The 18,896-nt window shown below is 35.7% G+C and overlaps 1 protein-coding gene across 1 annotated transcript in view; it reads left to right on the plus strand.

Annotated features, from left to right (window-relative positions):
• The window catches only part of WDR27 (WD repeat domain 27), a 68,284-nt gene extending 49,843 nt beyond the window's left edge, over positions 1 to 18,441 (plus strand). The window contains 3 exon segments of the mRNA XM_009960892.2: positions 1,501 to 1,603; positions 15,191 to 15,289; positions 18,313 to 18,441. Of these exon segments, the coding sequence (XP_009959194.2) occupies positions 1,501 to 1,603; positions 15,191 to 15,289; positions 18,313 to 18,441 (331 nt within the window).
• The last annotated feature ends 455 nt before the right edge of the window (positions 18,442 to 18,896 follow it).

Raw genomic sequence — 18,896 nt, forward strand, 5'->3', positions numbered from 1 at the left:
TTATATGGACATTCAGTCAAATATATACTATCTGTGAAAGTTAAGGTCTGTGAAATGATGTATTTTCATACATTCAAAAGTGTCTTTTTTTATGCTTTGCTAAGTGATAGCCTTGGATCAGTCACAAAATAATGTTTTCGTTTAAGTATGCCTGTTTCACCTGGGTCAACAAAATCAACTTGGCATTCAGTACATTCTTGCACATACAAGTGTGTCTAAAACAGAATAATGTGGTATAAAAATGTGGAGATTTCTGTTCATGGGTTCAGTCAATCGAATTAACATAGCGTCTGCGATTTCACTGGCCAGGAAAAAGTGTATATCGCAGGTGTTGGCTGGAGATGTTACTCTTTCAAATTTATTCCTGGACCTAGTATATATAAAAGAAAAAGAATATGTGACAGCTGTATTATGGCAAAGTATAGGAATTTGTTTTGTAAGAAGGGCAGGCTGATAGCATTCGTAATGAAGGCAAAAGAAGAATACGGATTATTATAAGTCTATTTTGCAATGACACTTTGTGAGTATAAAAATAAAGCTCTGAAATGAGGTATATATATGTAAATGATAATTCTGAATGCAGTTGAAACTTGTATGAAAATGACTTTTACCATTGAAGCAACTCTGAATACTACTTTTTCCCTTAGTTTTCTAGTGACTTCAAAGCTATCAGTTCTTTAGAACTATGGATTTGTTGATATTAACCTTCATCTTACTAAAAACATTATTATTTTTAAATGGGCCAAATGTGCTCAGCTATCAAAAAACGTACTCCACAATGCTACCTTGCAATATTAACATGAAAAGTAGGAAATTATTTTCTTGCATTAAATTTAAATACATTCTTTTCTTTAGACTGAATTAGCACATGCAGGAAAGAGCTTGTAGGGTAGATAGCTAGATTTATCAGTTTGGAATGTCATTTGGATATTGCCTTTCTTGAATTTACAAGACACAATAAATTAGTGCATGGAGTAGGAATGTAAATAGAGCAACACAGATTAAATATCCAGATTTTGGTATAAGAAAAGCAAACAATAATTATTTACGTTATGATTCTACATGCTGGATCTTCATTTGATACAAATTACTTGAGAAAGATTTCTCACACTTCACAGAGCAGACTGGCTTTCACAACACCCTCCCCTTGATGCACTGGGATTTGACTTTCCCTGCTTGAGATGGCTAACTAGGGGTAGCTTAATGGTAGGCATCACAGCTCCTCATTTCTCAGTACTAATGATGCTTCTATCTTTGTAAACAAGGCTAAAGCATGGGTTTGGGGCATTGTCCTGGGGTAGTTTTGTGTGTTCATTTTATTTTTAGTTAATATACTTTAATGTCTTTCAGTTTTGTCAAAATCCTACTGCGGAGATATTTAAAACTAGTTTGTGGATTTGCCTTAGTAAATTTGCAGCCTAAGAAAAACAGATGAGACTTCATCAGGATTTCATGAAAGTGGCAGTAATTGGTGTTAATAAGACTGAAATTTCTCTGAAGGTGTGAACGTCGCTTTGAAGGGCACAGTAGCCGCTGCTATCCGTGTGGAATTGCAGTATCTCCTTGTGGACAGTTTATAGCTAGTGGATCAGATGACAAATGTGTAAGTAATGTCTTTGCTTATTTTCCTTCTAAACTATAAGAGCTACTCATATTGTACACAAAGTAGTCTTTTCATGCATGTTTCTAGGATTCAGATTAATGTGCAAAATTGAGGTCTATTATACTTTCATATAATTCTTTATATGTAGCTGTTACATGTGATTCCTGATCCGTAAGTTCTTTATTTTGCCTGAAAAATCCCTCAACAAACAAATCTCGGTGCTCAAAGTGATTGTTAAAAGCTTGTTTCTAAAAGTTTTCATAGTGCTTGACTCTCAATTGTCACTTGCCGTCAAAGATGAGAAGAATGTTATCCCCTGTAGCACAGTTTTATATAGCGTGTATGTATCGGATCACTAAGGAACTATGTAGCAACTACACATTAATTTACTTAAGCTCCCAAATACAGTGATGGATTTTTCACTGCTGGTTTCTTATGAAGCAATCATCTGAATAGAAAATGAAAAGTCATTCAACTGTAATTAGAACTTTTCATAATTCATGGTGTAACGTTGTGTGTTTTCTCCCCAGACAGGTTCTCTTCTCATTCAGTGTCAACTGTATTTAAGTTACTACACTTATCAAAGAGTCCTGAGTAAAAGTGTGTTACTATGTTTTTGAGTATGTACCTAATTTTAATTCAGTAAGTCCTGCATTGTTGACACAATATTTTTCTTGGTGTTTGCTAAGAGATAGATGATTGCTAGCTGGTAGTATAGGCCTTTGAAACTGGACTGGGGTTGGGTTCATTGTAAACACATCCTTTCAAAACAGCTGGGTAGGAAAGCTGTTTAACTTTCTTCTAGGTCTTTCTAGGTGACTCATCAGGGCTATGACAGAGGGTTTCTCGTCAACTTCAAATTCATAACAAGAGGAATTTACTGTTGTGGCTAGTTTTGAAATACTGTCTCTAATCATGTGTGAAGGTTAGAGATTTTATTGGCAGATTGCTGGAGGTTTGGCAGTAGCTAATGTGTTCTTGACATTTCCATGATAAAATATATTTTTCAAGTTTCTGGTAATTTGCATTTCAAAACATAGTTTGCAATACAAAAGAAAGGCTTTTTGCTTTGTCTGTGAAACAAAATGCAACTAGTATGTATCTCAGCCCATGATATATATGATTAAATATATTGAGTTAAGATTACTAACTAAGGTTGATTTTAATAGTATAAAAAGAGGTGCAGTCACAAGACCTTTTGTCTTCTCTTTTGCATTAAAGCTATTGTTTGGAATTACTGCTGATACAAGAAAAGAAAGGCACAGAGCATGACTTTGCCCTTGCTCCAAATCCTTGACACATGGTTGCTCATCATAGGAAGCTGAATAGCTGGAGTGCATCCTGCTCTAGTTGTCATGTTGTCCCTGGTGGGCACAGTGCCAGTCAATACTTTTTAGTGTGGCTCCTGGGTTGGAATTTTGCGTAATTTGCATTGTATGTCTGTGAAGAATTTTCGTTGTTCTTCTTGTCCCCTCAGGAAAACTGAGTCAAGTTTTGGACTCTTGCTGCATCCGTACTCTTAGGACAAAACACAGTTTTGAGGCATTTTTAAGAAGCTTCTCTTTGAAATGCTGAGACTGGATATACTTTTGTGTTTCCTTTTGAAAAATAAAATTGAACATGGCACTGAACAGTCCGTTCATATTGTTAAACTAATAACATCCTGATAGATGGACTGATGTGCAACTCTTAACAGTTTTAAGAGTATCAAGAAGTCACATATTTTTGCAGATTGTATTCTATGAGTGAATGTCCATTGAAATTCAAAAAACTGCATAAAAATTCATCAGTGTGGATACAAAGTGTTATCTTGAAATAATGCATTCTGGAAGTGTTATGTAACTTTCCACTGACCAGCAACTGCCCCTTCAATCATCTTGGAGTTTAATTTATCAAGTGCAATGTTTGCACCCTGTGGCTGACAAATGATTGATTTTAAAGCCAAAAGAGGCAGAATTGGAATATAATTGAGAGACATTAATCTTAAACTGCCTTTTGTATTTCACAATATCTAAAGTGTTTGACAGAGAGGAATATGTTGGCTACATTGATTAATAGCAAAATAAAAACCATGTTCCTACAGGGCATAGGGTCAGAAAACCAAAATATGTTACTGTAAACAAAGAAAGAGAGGCACGTTGTAGCTGCCTTTTTCTCTACTTACAAAGTATATGACCTATTTTGTATGAGAACAGATTGGTATAGCTTCTGTGTGGCTGAAGTAGCCACTTGTTTTTATTTGAACTGCTTTTGGGTGTGTTAGTGTGAGATTTGTACATACCATAAATCATGGGTTGAAAGTGTTCCCCTAACTGCTTACTTCAACTTTTTTAAGAGAACCTTTATCAAGACCTGTGTAGGACCTGACAGTCTGATCAAAGCAGGTACCCACAGTATCCTGGTTTTGAACTGTGATTATGCTTTCCGTAATTCATTGTGACTAGAAAATGTAGAAAGTTGTCATTTCTAATATCAGATCGTATCTTCATCTTAAATAGCCTAAGGTTACAAGTGACATGGGTTGACTTTTTCTTAACTGAATATACATAATATTTTAATTTCTAACCATTTTACAAGTGGGTAGTTTGAGGTTTCTGGCTACCAGACAATAGTATTAAAGATATTGGACAAATGCTCTAATTGGTTTTAGATTTCCATTTTCCTTGGCTGTGTACAAAAATGTTTACCTAAACATTTGTTGACCAAAAAAATCTTACTCTAAGAGGACAAAAGTATCTGGAGAAGGTAAAATGCTACTGTTTAAAATAGAAATAGCTATTCTTCTCCTGTGGTCTATGTAGTTCTAGTTAGCTGTTTTACTTCATGTCTAATTAGGTTCTTAACTTTTGTCTTTGAAGACCTTAGGGCTCTCTGAATATGTTCCAAGTTTGCAGAAAAAAAGTAGGGCTTACAGAAATAGAGATTTGGCTTTTTAATTGTTTTCAGATTCATTCTTGCTGGCTTTCTTTGAACTGTAAACTTTAAGGGGCACATTTTCACCCTAGTGCTAAAATGGAATTTGCTAACGCAAAACTCAGTGTCCATGTCAAATCTCAAAGCTTGGGCAAACCTCGAAGTTTTTCAGCATAACAGGTTCCTACATCAGTGACAAAAATACATGGGCAACAAATGGAGTTGTCTTTCTGTTTTATTTACGCTTTTCATCAAGAATAGGATTTTGCCTACAACATTGTCTTTGTAAAGTATCCTAAATCCTGCATTAAACTTGTGCCTTCCAACTATGAATGCACCAAAGCTAGAGAGAGTAGGGTGTTTCTTCTTCTCCAGAGAGCATCAACACTGAAAGGAGTAACAGGAGACAGGATATGGCGATTTGATGCTTATACATAACACCAGTGTACTAACCACTTGTTAATCCCTGAAGGTTAGCAATTGTGCAAAATTGGTTTCAGAGTAAATTCCCATCCTGCAAGTGATGCTGGAAACATACTGGTCAGGGGGCATATCCAAAGAATTCTGCAAACTTCTGAGTGGTGGCTGGATACAAACCTGGATCTGATTGCATTTGCAGACTCGGTTGTTTTCAGATAAAAGATTCTGCATCTGGCATAACACAAACTGTAGAATTTGTTTATAGTTGACACCTTAGTTTTAGCAAGTTGGAGGTTGATATTCCAAATAGTATGTCAGTCCTCCTGAGCAATATACTTTAATGTTTTGCTATCAGATGTTTATTTAGTTGTAAAATTCACTCTCAAATCACTTAATATCTTTATGACTTTCCCTATTGTATTAGACTAATAACTTCTTTGATGAGGACAAGAAAAATACATATTATATAACAGAACCATTTGTTTTATTTTTATTTTAAAAATATTATTTATTTTGTCACTCATAAATGCATTCAAAATGCAATGCTGCTACCTGTTAATCTCATCATCTACTTTAGTCAGCCACATATATTTTGGCTTTGAGAAGCCATTGTGAAAGGAGCTCTATAATTTGAAGTAGTTTAAATTTTTTAAGTTTTTCCCCTTATTTTCTCTAGTGTATGAATTGCAGTGCACTGGTGCAGAGTGAGCATCTGCTTTTTAGTTTGGATAAGGAGTGTGCACAACTGTTCTTGAAGCATATCTCCCAGACTTCCCTGTTTACTGTGCTTTGATTTGCATCACAGAGTCATCTTGGATCATGCAGATCAATTCCCTTCAGGTGAGGCTGAAGTGGAAAAGCAATTCCTTGAGCAAACTGAATACTTTCTATACGCTAACGGTGTTAAGTCAGAATCAGAGATGAGATAGCCCAGAGTAAAGCACCAAAATACATTTGGAGATTGGGATGCCAGCACTGTTTTAGTCTCTACATCTGCTTCTCTTGTGCTACATTACTTCTTAATGCATTCATTGCCACACGAGTTTATGATCTATTTCTTGAGTCCCATAAATATAGTAGTCATATTAGTCTTTCTGTGGCTCAGTTCTGATTTATAAAATGGAGATTAGCAATGGTATCTTTCTTCTGTTCTTTTCTCTTTAAAAGAAGAATTTAGATGAGGCCTATCTGTGGTCAGTTACTCTCATCTTATTTATATGAAATACTTCTACCCTTGAGTGTCTGTCATGTGATAAGCTTAAAAACTACATCTGATTATGTCCAAATTTGCAAAAAATGGTCTAGATAGCAAAGAGAAAAACAGCCCAAGAACCCCAAAGTGTGAATGATAAAATTATGTGGTTGTTTGTTCTCCCTTTGAGACCACATTTTCACTAAAACTTTTTAGGTACTAATGAATAGAAGATAAAAGACTACAGATGAGGGAAGAGGCAGGAGGTTGAGAAATATACTCTGGTATAGATGTATGTAAATGGAGATAGGACTTGCTAGTAGTTCAGAATATTTAGTTCATTATCTCTTGGGAGTGTGTCTTACAGCTATCACTGATGTTTAAATTAGATAACTTTGATATAATAAAGTGTGCTGTAGTGTTGACTTTAGTACTGGGTTTGGAAAAATAGGAGGATATTTTCTTTACTGGAAAATTACTTTTAGAAAAGTCTGATAGTTGTGTCGTCTAGTATTTATTGTCTTGGTCTATGCTTTGCACCAGAGGGCTTGCAGAACAGAATGTATTATATGAAGCAGTGGTAGGGACTATCTGGGGTATTTTGGTTTTCAGTGTCATTGATATCCCAATTATATATTGCTCAGGTTTTATTTTATATGTCCATACTGTTTAACTAAGATAGGCTTTAAGAGAAAACATCTGGAGAAAATAGCATTAGTAATGTTTACTGTGGAAAAACCAGGACTGACATGGCTTGGCAGAAGGAAATCCATGGCAGAGAATGAATGACAGAGACTGCGACTACCACTCTGCCAGCTATTGCTGGAGAAAACCTATCACTTTCCAAAGAAGAACACAACTTTGTGTTACTCTTGAACCTCAGTTTCTTGGATTCCTTGGCAATGTGGTTGGCTTTTAAGCCTATTTTCCTAGGAGGGAAGAGATAAATATTGCTTTCTTATTAACACAGTCATGACTTTACAGTGTGCTGTTACTTTGCCGTGTCTTTGGGTATATCCTTGAAGCTCATTGGAAAACAGCCTTGGCAGGTTATTTTATGAACCATGGAATTATGTGAGCAGGAGCACATTACCTGCTCTCGTGCGTTTCTTGGTCAGTTCAGACTGTTGCTTTATCTCTGCCACTGCACCTCAGACCTGACCACCATAAAACCAGACTGGCAGTTGAGAGCAGTGGAAGATTTTCTACTAGACTGTCTATAGAAGTGTGCCTATTTAACTGCTACAGAACACCTTTTTTCTAGCGGCCTGTCGAACTGAACTTTATGAGGCTGCAGTATGTTACTGTGTTAACCTTTAAGTTTGGTAATACTTTTGAGAGCTGAGTGGAAGTAAGAGAAATTAGTCTCTTCTAAAGAAAAGTAATTTTATAGAAAATACCCCACACTAAAATGCAGGCAAAACAGGAAGTCAAATAAAACAGGAATACCCAAGGTTCATTGTGGAATGCATGCGGCAGTGAGGTGCCAAAAGTGGATACATATAGATTTATAACCACTGGGCTTGTGTTTTCTATATGTATACCACAGTCTGCAACTCTGACAGCAGCTGAATTTTATGTATTATTGATACGTATGCCTATAATCCTACTAGTTGATTGCATTGTGGTTGCGAATTTATTAAGATGGCATAATCCTTTGTGAAGCTAATGAAATTCCCTGTTACGCCTAAACATCTGAATTAAGATCCTCTGCATCATCTCAATCTTGCAGTATTTCTGTCGAACAGTCAACACCAGCACACAAACAGGGAATGCGATTATTGATACAGTTGATACAGAAAAGTCTTAGCAGCAGTTGGGAAAGAGCCATTTCCAGAATCGGTGTGATCCAACCACGCTGCTTCATAATGAGAGGTGAGGTAAATTTTCTTAGAGTAGAATCTTCAGGTAACAGTTCTACACTCTGCCAAACATGTTATAAAAGTAAAAGCAACCTAAATACAGCAGTGTTTGGTGCTACATAAGTTCCACAGATAAACATCATATGCCTGAGGCTTTGAAAATGAGTATTTAAATAGAAACTAAAATCAGGAAAAATAGAAGTTGGAAGCTTCTCAGAAGGGTGTCTTACAGAGGCAAATCTGAGATGTGGTTTAGATCTGTTTGTGTAATCTTTTTTAGTGAGGAAAATTCAGACCTTGTTAGCTATAACCGCCAGCATACTAATACATTTGAAAAGTGTCCCCTGCATCTTGAGAGATGGCTGATCTTGATAATATTAACTGTTTTAATAATAAAAAGCATTATTAATTTACACTGTTACTCCATTTGTAGTTATGTTGAAGGAACTCAGAAGGAAACTGGGATCTTACTGTAGTAGGCATTTTCCTGTAACTACCAGAAAGACAACCTCCATATGTGGCATTAGAAGGAGAAAGGACTCCGAGAGGGCATGCTGTACTGAATGTTTTGGTGACAGGCTTGAATAAACTTTCAATACTACCATGTGGCAAGTGTATACGATATCTTGGGACTGAAGAACGTTAATCAGTTCTTAGGATACTTGTGAAATCTGTTTTATTATGTGTGGATTTGGCACTGATGCCTATGGTTAAGGTAGTCTAACACTTTCCACTATAATTCTGTTTTCAGTAGCTTATAATTGAGAACATTTTGGGCTGAAACTTTCCATGCTGGGTATCTGCTTCAGTTCAGACTGATTGTTATTTTTCATTTTAGTATAAGGAGTTCAGGTTCTTTTTCAGCTTGAGATTGAGGAAAAATACATAGTTCAGTGGGAGATGTGCCCCACTGTAAACAGGGGATGGTAGAGTGCAAGCCAAACAATTGTATCATATAGTGTGCCAGTGTGCATTGGGTTTGATGGCACTAATGGAGGCGAATGAAGACTAATGCCTTATTAATAAATCCAGATGTCTTTCATAAAAGTGTAAGTAAGATTATTTATTTATTTTTCTATCAAGCGGCTTTAATGCTTCCATCTTCTGCAGCTCATTTGAAATATTAGGAAAAATAGTTACAGGAAAGGGATGACTTTGGCCAATTTTATGCAAAACTTCTGAAGAAAAAAATCTTTATTTGTGTAAGGTCAAATTAGGTATCTTAGATACCAATGTCTTTTTTTTTTCTTCTTTCTGTTTGTAAAATATGTGCTCTAGTTTAAAGCCACGGCAGTTACAAAGTGTTTTTCTTGAAAATGGTGTTGCTTTTCTGATCCCTGTGCAAGAGCTGATAACAAGGAGAATTTTTCTGTTATGCTCTCAGTGTTTCTCTTTCTGATTTTCTTTCCCCTCTTTCCCTTCCTTGAGGGAGCAGGAGCATAAGTACTTTGACTCAAATGCGTATGGCCATGGATTGGAGTAGGGGGCAGTGGGAACAGATGGGGACAAGTTTGCTTTGTGGACAGAGTATAAGAAAACAGATGAAAGAATTTATAGTGAAACTCTGCAAATAGTCAATTTATTTAGCACAGTCTCTCTACCGACGAAGTAGGATTAAGTAGTTTTCCATTTGGATACAAATGCTCCCCCTCAAGGAGGGACCTTCACCCTTCTTTCGCATCTCTTGCTATGAATTTAAAGAAGAAAGCACAAACTTTTTTATATATATATGTAAGGTGCTAAATACACTCTCACACAGTGGGTTAATGAAAACTGACTGCTCCAAATTGTCTTCAAACTTCAAGTGAAAGGAAACACAAGTAAGTATGTGGTTATAGGTGCAGGAAACTTGTTTGGAAGCTATTGGTACAGGTAAATGATTTTTACTTTTGGCTGACCCTTGGACAGAAATGGAAAGGAAATACCAGTATCTACTGAATCAGTGTTTTTATAGCAAGAAATTGGTCCTAATATAAAAAAAAGGGATTGACTTTGGCTAAAGTCTATAACAGATTATATGGACATACGCATTTTGGGTATTGCTGAGTACTTCCTAGGCTGTTTCGCTTTCCTTTTTATTACATTTGGTTTGCTGAAAATCTGTTCTTCCTCTGTCATTGAACTAATATTTTCAACTTTTTTTTTTTTTTTCTAGTGTTATGCTAGTGTTATGGTATCGTTTATAATTCACTTACTGTTCTTTTTTTTCTGTAGAGAAGAATATGCTGAAAAAATCTAGTAAGTGTAGAATAGAAAACCAATTTAATGACATCAGAAATGTAGTAAAACTAGAATGATGGCAGACTATAGTAGGAAAATGTTTATACTGCAGTTCTTTTGCTTCTTATGAATACCTGAATGTAATTTCTTTTAAAATAAAATTTCCTTTGGTGTTGAGTGGGGTTTTTTTTGGTGTTTTTTTTTTCTTTTTCTTTTTCTTTTTTTTTTTTTTTTTTTAACTAATGAAGTTAAAAATAAATTTACTGAAAAGTTTATTTTCAGTCTTGCACCAAATTAACTTTTATTCTCAGAATTTATCACTGGCTAGCTTAAATATCTGTGACTAGAGTTACTTAAGCAGAAGCTTTTAATATGCTTTTTATGGTGTTGTTTTAGTTTTAATCACATTATATTGTGTTACATGTCAAAATTACTCTGATTTAAAATATTTGATATTACTTTCCTTAAAGCAAACTTATTGGAAGAGAAGATGATAGCTGCCACAACGTAATAAACTATTCTGTGATGTAGTTAAGGACTCTGCCACTTTTTATGTTAACGCTGAACCACCTATCCCTGAATATTTAAGATTTATAGGGCTAGAAATACAGTATCAGAAAGAAGCTTACCACTAGTTCTGTTAGGATAGAATTATAGGAATGAAGTACAATGGGAAAGTTGTGTTCCCAGCCATGTTCTGTGTGTTTTGTCTAGCAGCTGTTCAACACAAAAGTAGGCTCTGTAGTAAAGATCAGAGTGAAGGTCTTTTCCATGCTGATGAATACTTCAGTGGTTAGCTACATGTGGGCTTCTATATGTACTTGCTTGTCATTACTTTTCTCTGACCCAGTGAATCTTGTTACACACTGTGAGGATTCAGAAGAGCACTGCATCCCAGCCTAAACTCTAACTCAGGGCTTAGAACTGTTTCTTGAAAGGTGGAAGGTAAGACTTTGAATGCTTTTTAGGTTGAGAAGTATGATTAGCTAACACCTCCTTTTAGACCACCAAATATGCATTTACTAGATTCTACTGAAGCTGCACAACTGCTTCACAGAATTTTTTGAAAAACTTATGTGAGACAAATGGTTGATTTAGAAACTGTGTGGAAAAACATAAATTACTAGAATACCTGGGTTTCAAAAACATTTGGTTTGTCTTCAAAAAAACAGTGAAATATTATCACATCTATTTTACGGAGAGAAATGGGGGACATAGAGACTAAGCCAAAAGTGAATGTGCTCCTCCCCAAATTAAACTGCGAACCTGGAATGGAAAATTAATTTTTATTGTATAAGTTTGGCAAAGTTCTGTAAGCCACTAGATTATGATGGAAAATTTTCAGCTTCACTAACCATGTCTCTCTGTGGTATGTTCTCTTGGTTAAAACATGGACACATGTTTCTTCTTGGCTCAGAAATTGTTGGAAGGCATTGTACATCTGTGTTTCAGAGCATTTTGTGCTCTTGACTCTTGCTGTCCTTGACTGTCTCTTCTTTGTGCCTACTTCCATGAAAGGGAGGGAGGAGAGTAGGCTGGAAGAGGAAAAGAAAAGTGACAGTAAGGCAATTTGGAGCCAGAAAGAGAAAAGATGGTGAGTGATAGAAAGCGTAGTCCTGTCTGCTGCCTATACCTCTCTACCAAAGACTGGTCTTAGTATATGCAGAAAAACAGATGCAGGCATTCCAAAAACTTGCAACTGAAGAGTAATTAGCTTGTGAAGGGAAATGGATTGCTTGCAATAGGAGTTTTGTAAATCTATTTTACTGGCTCTGCATGTGTCATTTGTGCGAAGTCCAGGTGGCTTATACTACATACCAAACACTTGAATTTTAGAGTTGATTTTTTTTATTAGATTTAAGAACTTAAACAGTATTTTCTTCATTCAGTTCTATACTGTTTAAGTTCTTAAATCTAACAAAATTCTACAATATGTTAATAAACATGATGTATCTGTCCTGTTTTGGTTGTACCCACAGTTCCAAAGGGGATGGACATGTGTACCATAGCTATGAGGAATAGGATTTGAATCTTTCATGATACAAACACCTAAAAATTGTCATGGCATTACTGAGTATTGTGATACTGTTGAACCATTTTGACAAGAGGTCCACAGGATTTTGGGGTCTGTTTAGTAAGAACAATTTCTCCCTGTTTTCATGAATACTCTCTTTCTTCAGTTAGATGTGGAGGAGCGTCTTATTCTGGAGACTGCAGTGCAGCTTGTAATGTCTCTTGCTCTCACTCACACAAATATCACTCCTTTCCTTTCTAGAGTCTCTATATGGAATATGGACTTCTACAGCATCTCATCTCTCACTTTCTTGAGGCTTGCAATTTCCCATTAATTATGTGAGCATGACTGCTGTAGTCTGCTCTGGCACTGTGGTGGTGGTGGTGAAGTACAACCTGACTGCAGTATCTACGCCTCATCCTTGCTGGAGTAAAAGGTCATTGCTAGCACTCTGTTCTTTCAAGGAAGTCCTATGGGAAGTCTGGACAGTAGGGCCAGGTGATACACAGTGTGACAAAGTTGGCTATGAAGAAGAGAGCACAATGTTACAGGTCCTGAGATAACACATAGGTGTCAGCATCTAATAATTTTCATACCAGTTGAGTCATGGTATTGTATCATCAGAGTGAAGAATGGAAAGCCAGTATGAAAGGAGGAGAACAGATGGATGTGGCCCTATAAAATAAGGGAAATTTTGAAGGATCCTATTATGTTAGAACTCTGAACCTTCTCTGTTTAAGCCTAATTACTTGGCAACATTTAATCTGTTTAGGATGTGAAGTAAATAACCAACACTACCTCTTAATATTTTTATGTCAATAAAGAGGAATATTACATCTAACTGGAGGTATTTACAAACAGCAGTTGTGGCATTTCTGTATGGGAACAGCAAGAACTTGAGTAGTCCTATGTACAGAATTTAGTAATACTTGTACTTTCCAACAGAGAAAATAATTTATGTCTACAGACATATCGGAATGCTTTCCTTTGTGTCATTATATTACTTTTGTCTTGTTTGGGTTCCCCTTACCTATCTGTTCCCTTGTGAACTGATCATGTCCCAAGTGGTGTAAGTCACAGTAGCTGTGGTATGGCTAAGTTTCTTGAACAAATAAAGAAAAATTGCTGCTTTTTACTAGCAATCAAATACTGATTATTATGACCAGTTTCCCAAGATGTTTAAAAAATAGGGAAGAGGGTCTTACTTTTTAAGGCAGAATTTCCAATTAACAAGCATTTACTCTATCCTTTTAGGAAGGACACAATAATTTTAACACATTGCCACTTTTCCAGTTAGTATGGCAATACCTATGTGGAATGCTACAAAAGATCCAGAGGTTAAAAATGGATACCTACATTTCTGTCTGTTTTTAGGTACTTCATTTACGCCAGTAGATGGTTTTAATTCCATGTCCTGGACTGAATCCAGAAAATGTAAGGTGTATAAAATGGATTAAATTAAGTGGTTTTACAGTTGACCTCTTGGTTTGCCTCTCAGTGAATATGGTTATGAATGGAATATTTGACACTGAGAATGATCCAGTGTTTCTTCAGTGCTGGTTTGGACTAGAGAATCTTTGCTGTTGGCTGATGAGATTTGTTTTCTGAATGAGGCATTAAGTGTTTTTCAGGATCTGCATTGATCTTTTCATAAGTTCGGAAGACTGTCATTTGAGTCCAAAAGTTTTTAGTACATATATTTTGTAGCAGTTTGCCATCTGCTAGGGGAAGCTCAGCTGCCTTGGGTCTGAATGATTAAATTCATTTTAGGGTACTATCAACAAAAAAACCAACACAAGTCACAGAGTAATACGTTGTTGTAATAGCATCTATGCACAGTTTTGTTTAGTTTGTTAGACTGTGCTCTGAATTCCATGTTCATAGTCTTAACTGCAGAGATTCAGTAAAGACAATAGAACATTTTAATTTTTTGTTGAAACTGTAAAGTTTGTATTATCATCTTTGACTATTTTTTGCGTGCTTCAGAATTTATTCTTTCGAGATACACCTTTCATTTATAATGTACCAAATAAGTCTGTGTATTTTCTACGTATATTATGCGTCTTATTTGACGTCTTGTATATGCATAGTGTCTGACTGTATCCTGCAAATAATTGTGATTTTTACTAGATAAGGCTTAGTTTAAAACACTCCTATGTGCCTGCACGTGACTCTCACAGTGCCTCATGTAGAGGACATATACTACAGGATTTATTTTAAAACATTTTCTGTTTTATTTGTGTAAGATAATGATAATTTAATATCACAATATAAAGTTTTCATAGTATCAGTATGTCTATGACTTCCACTGAATTTTGAATTGGTTTCTTAATGCAGTTTTGCGTCGGCACTTTTTCATTCTTTGAGGCTGTACCAATAAGAATATAATTATTTTGCTACTAGATTTAATTTACTCCTTGGAAAGCACTTTTCCCTTTTTCCTTTGAGAAGCAAAGGCAGGCAGCATGATTTCTCTTATTGATGATACCTGCATCACTTATAATATTATTGCTTTGTTATTCAATTCCATGCTGTTTGATTAAAAACTGCAAAGACCTATGTTGAAACTGAAAAAAAATTATTTAATGTAGCAACAAACATGAGTTTTCAAATTTAGAGACCAAGGTTTTAGATTCTACATATTTCTGCTTAAAATAAAGGGTTTAAATTCTGAAGAACACCCTTAAAAATGTAATTTAAAAGGGTAAATTTTTACCTGCCTACTTGAATTATATCTAATGTTTAGTTATTTAAGGAGAAAAGATTGCATTACTCTTTCTAAATCTTTTTTCTTTTGAGTTAACAAGCATTTGCTAAATTATATAGAAATCAATACTGTGATGTTGATGACTTTTATATCTGACTTCTCTGTAGGCTGAATCTTTAATCTTCCTGTACTATAACTTAGTGCTTCTAGAAAGGGATACATTTCTTTAAAGTGAAAATATAATCTCATTGGTTTTTAGGCTTACATATATGAAGTGCGTTCAAGCACATTTTCACATAAACTGGGGGGACACGCAGAATCTGTCATTGATGTGACTTTTAGTCCCTCATCTCCACAGGTAAGTAATTGATTTTTTTCCTCTTTGTAATTAAAATATGTAAAATCTTCACTGTAAGCTTGCTTTATACTGCTCTCTTTTTTTTTTTTTTTTTAATTTACCTGCCAATATGCTGTGCAGCTGTAAGGCTATTCATCTACTTCCAACTATAGTGTGGTTATTGTGTCAGTTATAAACTCATGCAAAATGCTACATGCTACAGAGGCAAATGGTCTGACTAACTGTGTGCAAAGAAGAGTTCAGTCATGGGAACTGTTGCGAACCTGTGCTCATTGAATGTTGAGAAAATGTGCATCCACCTCATATTACCTGAGTAGACTACTAATTCAGAGGATTTAAGAGAGAAATAAGTAGGGGCATGGAAATGGTAAGGGGCTCAGGCCCTCACTCAAAGTCCTGAAAGATTTAAAAAGCAATGTTATTTCAAATGTGCTCTGTCAGAATAAACAGTGAAATATGTTTATCACAATGTTTTGAAAAACTATTACTGTTGTGTTTTGAGCCTTTCGGATATCTATCGGTAAAAAGTACTCCAAAGAAGTTAGGCATTGGGCAATGACAGTTCCTATTTTTTTTACTGATAATTAATAATATGCATCAATATATACACAGGAGCCTGTTTTCTAAGTTTTATCTTGAAACCAGAGCTTCCCTACAGCTAGTTTCACTCTATCACGTTGTATACTGTTTTGAATCCTATAGACTTGTTTGTTTTCATGTATTGAAACTGCATTGAAACTTTCTACTTTCTACACTTCTTTAAAGAGACAAGAATGGTCACTATATGTATAAAAGAGTGCACAGTAAGCTCCTCTTTACTTCACTACCTCCTGAACACTGTAATTGCTGTATTAAAAAATATTTGTGGAGTAAGTATAATTTCTTTACATATGGGAGTATTGTCACATTTACATATCACCTTCCATTTGTAAATAAAGATGCTAGCATTTCTGTGATTTTAGAATTTCTGGAAGTTTTATTACGTGTGTATATGCTGTTTGAACTGAGAAATTGTTAACTGCTGTCTTATGGTGAACATTATGTATTTCTGCTCTTTGGACTCAGCAATGCTATATTAAACAAAATGGTATACCTTACTAAATTTTGCACTCAGATTAAGACTAGTGTCAGGTTTAGCACTGGACACAGTCCTGCAAAAAATATGGTATATACTGAAGAATAGAGCTGACTGTAGTCTTGCAGCATCCTGATCTGTGGTCCAGCTGTTGGAATGCTTTTTGATGGAAAATGTCTCATTAGATTTTAACTGTTAAAAGTCTAGAGGCTCAGTTGTAATAGTACTATGAATCAAGACTTGGAAGTAACTAAGCTCAGGCAAATCAGTTGTTGACCAGGGGGGCAGAATCCGTCAATGGTATAAAATAAACATTGGCTGTGGATGCACGCCAGACTGGTCTGACTCTGAAAGTGTGCCTTGGGGCACAAAGCCTTTAACACTGAACTTTAGGGAACATCACACAGTCAATTTAGTATTAAGGGCCAAATCCAAAGTTCAAGGACCAGAAACCCTTTTCTTGAAAAGCTCTTTCCTGAGAAGTGGGAACTGTGGATTTGAACCAGCTGACAAATTTCTCCATAGATATGGTTCTGGGGGAAGATTTTTAAGTTGATACTACCAGGAATACTTTATTAAAAAGCAAGAATGTGCAGAAACTGTACATTTGAAGATTTACAGCTGAAATGTAAATGCTGCTAACTGAGTAATGCTGTATAATAAGCACTCCATAATGCTTTCTAAATAATTTTGGGGGGAGTTGCAGAATCAAAAAAACCCCCAGTCACTCAGGTTTCCCAATATAGGATTTAGCGTGAAGTTATATTCAAAGGCACTAGGAGAAGGCACTAGGCGAAGAAGCTAAAAAATTCAATGGTAAGCTTGTAGAGTGGAAAAGAAGAAAACCACAAATGAATGAGAAAAGAATAATCCCATGCCTAGAAAGAAAGACTTTGTATTATGCAGCCAGAGTTTCCAACACTGAAGGATTTTTATACCTATTGTTTCCATGGATTAGGGATTTAAAATTGACACTGTTCTTGTTTCATCCAAAGTTTGAATGAATATAGTTAAGAACTATATTGGGTTCTGAATGACCTCTGCACAAAGCCCCATTGCATTCAAAGGGAAACACTGGCAGGGGAAGGAGTAAGAGGTGAAAAAACGGAAGTGGCTGATGAGAGAAATTTGAACATTATGGCTAAGCTTTCTGCTGTGAAAGATCCAGCCAAGAGTGAGGTACGCTGGCAGCACTCCAGTTCAGCGGTTGCTTGCCCAGCACCTGTCCATGAGATAGTTTGTTCCAACCATCATTATAACTCTCACTTGCAGAAGTGTTCTTTCAGAAAAGAGGGAGAAACCCTGGATGGGTATAATAATGATTTTTTTACTGATGGGAGGGCATTGTTGCTTTCATCATATGGGTCTCTGGAATGATTTATAAAATGATGCTATGAAACCTGGAGAAGGAGAATAAGATAGATTTATTTTCAAGATGATTTCTCAGTTTTAGCTTCTCATTGTCACTTCCTGGTTTTCACTCATTGTTCAAAACTTACGTAAGGAAAAATGTTTATCTTACCAAAAATATTTATTGAATTTCAATCTATTTTAGGGAGTATATATTAAGGGATATTATAGTGTTTAACTATAATAACTATAACTATTAACTACATGTTTGAGTCAATCTAACATAGAGTGGGATTCTCATCTTCCAAATGTGGGAACAGTAAATCATTCCTCTTTGAAATGTTTTTGAAGCAGGATAAAAGCAAACAGGGACACGATCGTCATCTGCTGGGTTTTGGGGCCTTTGGTGTAGTTGAGTGTTTGTACAAGCTGGGTGAACACTGTGTGGCAAAAACATCCAAGTACATTCTAGCATATTATTGTCCTCATCAGTAGTTGCTTTAAAAAAAAAAAAAAAAAAAAGAAAAACAGAGAAGAAGAAAAGAAGTTCCAAGCTCTGAGCTAATATACTGTGCTGGAAGTTATTTTTTCATGACAGGATCATGACTTTGAAATCAGTACGCATTGCTACTGCCCTACTGATGTACTGAGAGGTCGCTTCATGAGAGAGAACACCCCTATGTCAAAGTACACTTTAATAGAACAAGCCCTGAGCAACCTGATCTGAGTTCAGCATTGACCGTATTTTGAGTAGAAGTTTGGATGAGGTGTTTCTTGAAGTCCTCAGAAGGCTACCTGTCTGAAATAGACAGATATTTAGACATATGCTCAATATGTCAATGAAGGGCATTTGATGAAAAATAATAAAAAATATAGTTTTCATTGGATGAAATATGGCAAATCTGTTCCATTCTCTTTGTCTATAGATTTAAAGGAAGTAAATATGTAACAGTTTAATGGGTCCACCCAACTGATATACTGAGAGATAACTTCAAGAGAAAAAAAAACACAAACCAAAATTAGGCCATAATGGAAAAAGTGCTCAGCAGCCTGGTCCGAGTTCAGCGCTGACCTTACTTTGAGTACATTGAATGATAAGATTTCCTGAAGTCCCTGCAAATTCAATTATTCTCTGATTTTGTGAAAGTGCACGTGTTCCAGAAATCTCTTGTCACTGAAGGT

The sequence above is a fragment of the Leptosomus discolor genome, chromosome 2, assembly GCF_034619465.1.
Source record: "Leptosomus discolor isolate bLepDis1 chromosome 2, bLepDis1.hap2, whole genome shotgun sequence".
Lineage (NCBI taxonomy): Eukaryota > Metazoa > Chordata > Aves > Leptosomiformes > Leptosomidae > Leptosomus > Leptosomus discolor.